General features: G+C 61.2%; 2 protein-coding genes across 2 annotated transcripts; one reads left to right on the forward strand and one right to left on the reverse strand.

The window, feature by feature from the left end:
* Positions 1-117: 117 nt before the first annotated feature.
* On the reverse strand, positions 118-6,069 carry ECI1 (enoyl-CoA delta isomerase 1). Its single transcript, XM_018916116.3, has 7 exons — positions 5,966-6,069; positions 5,555-5,701; positions 4,505-4,632; positions 3,795-3,941; positions 2,819-2,940; positions 1,915-2,093; positions 118-602 (listed from the first exon to the last, which is right to left on the reverse strand). Exons 1-7 carry the CDS (start codon positions 6,003-6,005, stop codon positions 436-438), a joined length of 930 nt encoding a protein of 309 aa, XP_018771661.2. The 5' UTR covers positions 6,006-6,069; the 3' UTR covers positions 118-435.
* A 956-nt stretch (positions 6,070-7,025) lies between these two features.
* On the forward strand, positions 7,026-8,838 carry PTX4 (pentraxin 4). The gene is made up of 2 exons (XM_050980211.1): positions 7,026-7,154; positions 7,281-8,838. Exons 1-2 carry the CDS (start codon positions 7,026-7,028, stop codon positions 8,535-8,537), a joined length of 1,386 nt encoding a protein of 461 aa, XP_050836168.1. The 3' UTR covers positions 8,538-8,838.
* Positions 8,839-9,250: the final 412 nt, after the last annotated feature.

Raw genomic sequence — 9,250 nt, forward strand, 5'->3', positions numbered from 1 at the left:
GAAGGAGGGCAGCTGGCTGTGCCCAGACCCCCCCAGCCCACCATGAACCAGAGCTGGGGACAGGCCACCAGCCAGGACACTGTGACCACAGACAAGCCATGGAACAAAGCATCCATCTCCTACCTCATTCAAGATTTATTGACAAACCTCATTTCACGATTAACTGTTGGACAGGAGGGAGGACATCCGAGGACCGTCAGGCTCGGGCCATGGCGTGTTGAGACCCTGTCCCTGTCCATTCCTCGGGGGGCTGGGTGGGCTCTCCCTGCCCTTGGGGAAGGCAGCAGTGGTGTCAGGCACTCTACAGGCACAAAGGGAAGGGGCAGCTGGGTGGCCGTGGGAGCAGGTGGCACTGCAGGTGGCTTCGCTGTGAGACCAACAGCTACTGCAGCGATTTCAGAGGGTGACTCGACCTCCCAGGGACCAGCTGGATCCTCAGCTCTTCTTCTTCTTCAGCATCTCCATGTACATGCGAAGGGACTTCTGGATGGACTCTTTTGAGACGAAGCTGATGAAGTTCTTGATGTCTTCCTCCCGGTGAGCTACCAGGCGGTCCAACACCGCCTTCCTCATCATGGTCTTGGTGAGCTGGCGGGCATGGTCTGCAGAGAGGACAGCAAGGATGAGGAACATGCCCTGTTCTCACCCCTGACCAGCTCTCAGTGCCACCCAATGCAGGTCTAATGGGATAGCTCACACAGCAAAGTGCTCTTGAAAGCAGCAGGGAAAGGGGTAAGAAAAACCCATCAGCTGGGAGCTGAACTGGATAAATTCTCATACAATAAATTGTGGTTGTACTTCTCAGTGGGGAAATGACTGATCAACTGGCAAAGAAAACAAAAAGTTGTGTACCTCATTCTTTCTGTGCCCTCCAGAGCCAAATATCCACCTCCAATACATACCAGCAACCAAACAACATTTCTTATTTGAAACTGCTGTGGCTCTAAGCTGAACCAATCCCTTCAATCCCTGCAAGACAGTCTGCTTCTGCCAACCATGCTGTACAAAAGCCAGCAACACTTCCCTCGAGCTCATCCCTGGGCCTGTGCCACTCCACATGGATATGTGGATGCTGCTGGAGCAGCAGGGGCTGGTGGAGCTGACTGAGGCCTCGAGCACGTATCTGCTCACACCCTCACAGAGCCACATGCAGTGATGTGCAGCACATCTGGTGCACAAATGTTTTAATCACGCACTTTGTGACAATGAAATGGGAACTGACCCCCTCCATCCACACACTGGGAACCTTGAATTACTCCAGCACCTGGGTGCTGAAGCTACCTCCACCCAGACACAGCTCTGATTTAGGGGAAGGATCTGCACGGGACCTCCTGGAAGTCAGGAGAGGGCACAGCTGAGATATGCTCTCCAGCCTGGGGGGTGAGGTGTCACTCTAACACCAGGACAGCAGGGAGGAGAGGTGGCATGGGCAGATCTGTGGAGAGCCTTTTCCCAGCCTAGGAGCCTTGCACTGCAGTCACGGAGCAGCCCAAACACACGATGCCTGTGCTGTCTGCCTGTCATCCACAGCCCCATCACTGCCATCCAGAGTGCCAAGAGTTGATTCAGACCATGAAGGCAGCCTGGCAACCACCCAGGAGCTTTTACCCAGCCTGTTCACTCAGCTCCATGGCAGATTTCCTGGGCTAACACCTCCACTGACAGACAGAGATTCGGTTTGTCTGTGGAGCTCAGACTCCTCCAGACTGACTCAGCAGGGCTGGCAGGATGAGCTGAGCTGGAGCCATGTGCCCTGAACATTAGCACAGTGTCCCTCTCCTTTAGCCCAAGGCTGCTGGGCTGAGCTTTCCTACCTCCCAGCCATCCAAACCTCCCCTTTTAATGTTACACTGCTCCCAGGCACCAGCACCTCCCACTCAGACCAGGTCCCCTGCTCTTCTGCCACGGGTTTACCAGGAAGGGCCAGCCACTGTGCCATGACAGCTGCAGCCTTCTCCATGAGCTTCTCCTCTGGCACCAGCTCGTCCACCAGGCCCAGCTTGTGGGCCTCAGGTGCAGGGTGGAGGGAGCCCAGCTGGAGGGAGCGTTCAGCAATTCGGTGTCCCACAACATTCACAAATGTGTCCTTAAACCTGCAAGAGATGGGAGGGAAAGCCACGCTCAGGGGCAGCTCACCCAGACACCGAGAGCTGACAGCAGCCTGGTCCCACTCCCCAGGCTCAGGACTCTGAGAGCATCTGGTCCCACTCCTCAGGTTCAGGGCTCTGAACAGCAGCTGTGGGCTCAGTCATGATGTGAAAATGGCTCTCAGGATGTGAGAAGAGCCATTTTTGGGAGTACTCCAAGAGAGTTCCCTCTCCTCTGTAAGAAAGCTGCTCTTTTTACCCTCAGTGCCTGTGGGCACCCACTTGCTATGACTGAAAGCTCCTTCCCAACAGTACATTTATACATTCCTAGGGCAAACAAGGGTCTGTGTGTCAGCATTTTAGTGTCCCCATACTTTCAGAGATCTCCACACCATGGGATTTCGAAGGTACACAGTGTGTACCCAGAGAAAAGCCTATTCCCAGACTGAGCCTGACCCATGAGATCTCACAGCACTAGATCTGGAGTTAACTGCAGGGCCAGAACTGAGGTCCTTGGCACAGGATGTGAGGACATTCTGCAGCCTGAAAGCTTTTCAGATACCTGCAGAACAGGACAGAAATGAGGTGTCATCTCCTGCAGCTGCAAATACCTGACCCCTGACACACTAACCACACCGCTGTGACCAGTTGAACTGACTAATTAACTCCTTGAAGATTAATTCCTTCTAGAGATCTACACATGATATTAGAAGTGGGAGGTACTGGCCTACCAGAAGGGAGCCACAATGCCCAGCTGGGCCTCGTTTAGGCCGATGCTGAATTTGGGATTCTCTGCCATGATCCTGTAGTCACATGATAGGGCTATAAGGCAGCCCCCGGCCGGGCTGGACCCCTGGCAGAGAGAAGGACACAGTGAGTCCAGGACATGGTTACAAACACCCCCCAGCCTTGCTGATCACTCCAGAGCACAGAAGACACCAGGAACACAGAGCAATGTCCCCCAAATTTCTGATCACCTGATTCAAAACAATCCTAAAGAAGGTTTCTGATGTTTATCAGGTTTTCATAGAACCACAGGAGGGTTTGGGTTGGAAGGCACCTTAAAGCCCATTTCATTCCCGGCCCCTGCTACAGGCAGGGACACCTTCCACTAGATCAGGTTGCTCAGAACTCTATCCAGCCTGGCCTTGGACACTTCCAGGGATGGAGCAGCCACAGCTTCTCTGGGCAACATGTTCTAGGGCCTCACCCCCCCTCACAGGGAAGATTTGTGACCATCTTTTCCACATCTCAGGGCTGCTCAGCCCTGCACAGGATGCCTGAGAGAAAACCCAAGTGCCTTCGAGGGGGGCTGAGAACAGACACCACTGTGAGCTGCCAGGGCAGCACCGCCCTGGAAAGTGAAAACAAGACACCAAAAATGTAATGACCCATCCATGGGCATGGAGACTCCAGCACCACTTCCCTGCTGGCCAAGAACCTCAGCTGGAGGAACAAAACCTGCTGGAAATGCTGAAATGTAACCCAGAAGTGCCTGCAGCTTACACAGAGCCTGCAGCATCCCACGCTGCCACACCTTCCCACACCTCGCAGAGCTGACAGACACAAGTTTTGCCTGAACACCCCAACTGATACATCCCTGGATGAATTTCAGCCTGGTTTTTCAGCTGTCCCTGCCCACACAGCCCAGAGCAGCCACAGCAGGTGACAATGCCACCCTGAGGAAGGTGGGCCCAAAGGACCTACATTGACTGCAGCCACTGTGACCATGTTGGAGCCGTAGAGCCGCAGCCACATCTCCTGCACGGCTCTCCAGAACTCGGTGTAGTGCTCTATGCTCTTCCCACACATCTCAGTGATGTCCAGGCCAGAGGAGAATATTTTGGGAAGAGCCTGGAATTGGGAAAAGACAGAGGTCACTGAGAGTCACAGGGAAGGAAGAACCCTTTAGTTCTCGGCCTGGCAGATGGAGGAAGGGAAAGTGATGAATATGTGTTATAAATCAGGGTCTTTTGGGGTTCTGAAAATACTTCCCCAGTGCTCCCACTGCCTGGATTATCCCACTACCATGGCATGCAGTGCTGGGCCTCTGCTTGCAACACAATTTCTCATTGTCAGGGTGCCTGTGTGAGTACATCAGCCACACAGCACAAAGCCTGTCCTGTCCCATTACCAGGCACCACCTTGTCCCCACCACATCTGAAAATAAGCACTGGCATCTCCCAGCAGCTCCCTGTGGGTGAGCCAGGAGATGTCAGAGGATGTGTCAGGTTGGCAGATAAGCAGATTTGATTTTCATGACAAAGCACAACACTTGGCTGTCATTTTTCTGCTAGAAAAGGGCACAGAAGAAAGATCGTGGCCCTTCCAAGAGCCCCCTCCCCTCCTCACTGAGCCAACCCAAGGTGCCTGGGGGCCTTCCCTTGCCAGGGACCCAAAGAGGAGCAAACCCTTACAGAGGTGATGATCACACCCCGGCAGGCCCGGTTGTTCTCCAGCTTCTCCAGGCTTATGGAAAACTCTGTGAGGAACTCCAGGCTGAGGCTGTTCACTGGGGGGCTCTTGAACTTCATCACGGCAACACCTGTGCAGGGCAAGCACAGGGACATCAGACTCCCCACCACCACAGCAGCTCACACTGCCCTGCCCAGGGGAGCTTCACCCACCTCCCTGTTTCCCACACCAAACCGTGTCTTCCCACTCCCACTCAACAACATTCCTGGCTGTTAAAAAGTTTCCAGAGCAGCAGAGCCAAGAGCAAGGTCCTGTCTTTGCCCAGATCCACCCACAAGCCAGGGTCACTCAGCAGGTGGTGGCACCCCATGTGTCCCAAAGCCCAGCCACCTTCCGGGCCACTGTGCCCAGCAGGTTCCTTCTCTCTGGGCTCAGTGGGGAAGGTCGAGCCTGCAGCTTCTGTCACAGCAAACAGCCTGTGTCCAGAGGGTCACACACCTGCTGTGAGCCTGTCAGCACCAGGGGAAGAGCTCTGAGCCCTTGTCCCTGCCCACACTGCACTACCCTACCCAAAAGGTCCTCCCTGAGTGCTTAGCCTGGGAGCTGCAGCCATGCCCAGCTGGGAACAGCACGAGGACGCACCCAGCAGGACCTGGGAAGCCACAGGAAGAGGCTTGGGCACCTTTACTCAGTTCAGGGACACTGGCACGTGACAGCTATTCCTGGTAGCCAGGTCACAGGAATTCCCAACAGCTCTTCCCTGATGGAGCACTGCCACTCTACCAGGTGCCCAAACCAGGTACCCCCAGAGAGGGGACAGTGACAGCCAGGATTTGTCTGTAGCACCAACCACCTGAAGTGCCCACAACTGGTGAGACTTCCAACCCCAAACACTTCTCCCCGAGCCTCCAAAGCAGCTGCAACACCCGGGGCTTTGGTGACTTTCCATGCCCAGAGCCACACATGCCACGGGACAGGTGTGGAAGGGTCCGTGCCTGTGCCCCACAGTGCCCGTGGTTGAGGTGACACCGCGGCCGTGCCACCCGCCGTACCTGAGCTCTCGTCCAGCTCCACCTGGATCTTGTTGTTGCTGAAGGAACGGCACGGGGCCAGCGGGAGGCCCGGGGGCTGCAGGGGGCTGGGGGGCGGCCGGGTGGCCCTGTCCCACGCTGGGAGGCGGCAGCACAGGGGCAGCACACCTGGGGGACACAGACAGGTAAGGACGGGAAGGGCACAGCCTCCACCCACAGGTGTGGGGGGCGCTCCCCAAATCCGCTCTGCACGGACACGGCGGCACACGGGGACACCCTGACCCGCTCAGGAGGACTTAGGGACACCCCAACCCACGGCAGGGGGACACGTGGGACACCCTGACGGTAAGGGAGGGGTACAGAGAGGCAGCGGGGGCTCAGGGACACGCCGAGCCCGCGGCAGGGAGCGGTCGGGACAGGGTCCGGGCGCACCTGAGCGGCCGATCCGGCGGGCGAGGGTCGCAGCCGCCATCTTGTGCGGGCTCAAGGGTACAGGGCGGGGCTAAGGAGAGGGCGGGGCCCCGCTGAGGACCCTGGAAGCCCCGCCCACTGCTGTAAAGCTCCGCCCACAGATGGCTCTGCTGCGCGCGCTTGCTGCCCCCTCGTGGTGGCCCTGCCACATCGGCCTGTCCGGCCGGCACTGACCGCTCCGTCCGACCGGTCCTGTCTTGTCCTGTCCTGCCCTGCCCTGCAATGTTCTGCCCTGTCCGGTCCTGTCCTGTCCTGTCCCGTCCGGCCGGCACTGACCACTCCGTCCGACCTGTCCTGTCCTGTCCTGCCCTGCCCTGCCTGTCCGGTCCTGTCCTGTCCTGTCCTGTCCCGTCCGGCCGGCACTGACCACTCCGTCCGACAGGTCCTGTCTTGTCCTGTCCTGCCCTGCCCTGCAATGTTCTGCCCTGTCCGGTCCTGTCCTGTCCCGTCAGGCCGGCAGTGACCGCTCCGTCCAACCTGTCCTACCCTGCCCTGTCTTGTCCTGTCCCGTCAGGCCGGCAGTGACCGCTCCGTCCAACCTGTCCTGCCCTGCCCTGTCTTATCCTGCCCTGTCCTGCCGGCACTGACCACTCCGTCCTGCCCTATCCTGCCCTGCCCTATCCTGCCCTGCCCTGACCTGTCGGCACTGACCACCCCATCCTACCTACCCTGTCCTGTCCTGTCCTGCCAGCACTGACCACTCCGTCCCACCTGCCCTGCCCTGTCGGCACTGACCGGCCTTTCCCTCTCTGCCCCGCATCCAGCTGCGTGCAAAGGATCGCTCCCACACCTTTTCCCTCCTCACAGCCGAACACCCCCGGCCCGGCCCCAGCGGCGGGACGCGGAGCCCCGGGAGCTCTGGGCCGGAGCCAGCCGCCCCCGCAGAGCGCTGGCCGGGGCCCCGGCGCTGGGAGCCCCGGTGCTGGGCTGTGGATCTCATCAGTGGTGGAGGCTGCCCGGGGAGACACCACGGGGGCCAGGGCCGGCCTTGCCGCGCAGGCAGAAAACGTCCGGCAGCGGGATGGCGGGGATGGCACTGCCCCTCTGCCTGATCCTCGCTGCCGCCCTGCAGGGCGCCCTGGCCCGGGCACCGGGGCCCCTGGCCCGCCCCGGCCCCCTGCTCCTGCGGCTGCGGCGCCTGGAAGAGCAGGTGAGTGCCCGGGGCGGAGAGGGGGTGCTGCCCAGCCTGTGCCAGGGAGACACCCAGCATTTCGGGTTGGGCAGGGATCCGGCGTGGGGACGGGGGTTCGCCCCACATCATGCCGCTCCCTTGCAGTTTCTCCGGCTCCAGGAGGTGACACTGAACCATCTCCAGAGCATCGCCAGCAACTACAACATCTCCTACAACATCGATGGACGTTTCCAGGCACTGGCCGAGCAGGCGGAGGCGGCCGACGCTGCCCGGGCCGCCCTGACTGCCGAGCTGGCCCGCCTGGCCACTGCTGGCCGGCGGCTGCGCCGCAGGCTGAAGAGGCTGGAGGGGACAGTGGGTGCCCTGAGCTCCCCGCACCCCCTGCTCACCCATCCACCGGCCGCGCTCGTGGAAGCTGGCACCAAACCGCTCAGTCTGCCAGACACCGCCCGGAGCCGGGACAGCCAGCCGGAGCAGCAGCCCCCGGGCCAGGCTGTCCGCAGCACCGCCAGCCCTCGCCCCCCGAAGACGCGGCGGTGGCAGCAGCACCGGCAGGAGGAAGGGCACTGGCTGCCGGCTGATGCCGGGCCTGGGGGAGCGCCCGGGGAGGATGAGGAGAGCCCTCGGGATGCAGCACCAGCACCCCAGGCCGCGGCATCGATGCTCCCCACCGTAACCACGGTTCCCCAGGAGCAGCCCCCAGCGCCCCGGCAGCCGGGGCAGGGCAGGCACGGTCCCCCCGCCCCGGTGCCCGCCTCCCTCGCCTGTCGCACCGGTGCCGTCCTGCTCTTCCCCGACAGCTCCGCTGAGCACGGGGCCGTCCTGGGGCTGGGGCCGCACCGGGGGCTCAGGGCGATGTCGCTCTGTGCCTGGCTGGCCACCCCAGCCCCTCACCTCGGTGCTCTCCTCTCCTACGCCACAGAGGACGGCCACAGCGAGCTGGCCGTCCACGGCCACGGCGGGGATCGCCCGGGCTCTGCACGTTTCATCCTGGGGCACGAGCAATTTCGGGAGCTCCCGGTGGCGCCGCTCCTGGATGGCAAATGGCACCACCTGTGCCTCACCTGGTCCTCCGGCCAGGGCCAGCACCGCTTCTACGTGGACAGGAGGCTGCTGGCCGCCGGCTCCGGCTTCCAGCAGGGCTATGAAATTCCCGCTGGTGGCTCGCTGGCGCTGGGCTGGGGGCAGCACGGCCCCAACATGGACCTGGGCACTGCAGAAGCTTTTGTGGGTCACCTGGCTGGCTTCGCTCTCTGGAGACGGGCTCTCCTGCCCGGGGAGGTGGCCAGAATGGCGACCGGGCGGGGGCTGCCCCGCGGCCCTCTCCTCACGCTGGCCGATGCCTCCTTGCGGGGCGGGGTGCGGAGGGTGGCGTGTCCCTGCCTCCAGCGCTGCCTCTGACGAGGCTGCCAGCGGGAATGGTGGCGACTGCCAGTGGTCACGGCTGGCTCACGGTGCCGCTCCCGACGCGAGCTGAATCCTCCCGGGGTGATGGGACACCCAGCAGGGAGGGCGTCTCAGAACTGCCACCACCGAGGGGGAAAAGGGTCTTGGCAGCCAGAGGTGGGGCCAAAGCCAGAGGTCACCTGCTCCTAGAAGATGTACAGCCCGTGGTTCCTATTAAAATGCTCCTAACGTTAGAGAAACCCAATTTATCTTTGTCCTGCTCATTCATTCACTGCCGCGCTCGGTGCCGCTCACAGCCGGGCAGGAGCCACTCAGCACGGGCAGCCCGAGCGGGCGGCGCTGCTCGTTCCCTGCCGCTGAGTCAGAGCAGGGGAAGCGGAGCACGGGACAGCCGTGACCGGGGTGAGCCAGCGCCGCCGCCGCCGCCGGTCCCGTGCGCTGCCGCTGCCCGCGGGGCTCTGCGGAGCAGGGCTTTGGGCCGAGCTGTGCTGCTCCATGAGGCCAAGCACACTCGCTCCCCAACGTCTGCTCTGCAGAATTCTCTTCGTGGAGAGCTGGAGCAGCGTCGGCTCCAGCCTTTCCCGGAGTCCCCTGTTCCCCGGGACGGCGGGGCCGTCCTGCCGCTTGGGCGTGCGTGGAGCAAAGCCTCGCAATCTCTCGGGCCGCCGCTACCGGGGTCCCGCTCAGCCCATTCCATTCCATTCCAT

This window comes from Serinus canaria, chromosome 14, assembly GCF_022539315.1.
Source record: "Serinus canaria isolate serCan28SL12 chromosome 14, serCan2020, whole genome shotgun sequence".
NCBI classification, from domain to species: Eukaryota; Metazoa; Chordata; class Aves; order Passeriformes; family Fringillidae; genus Serinus; species Serinus canaria.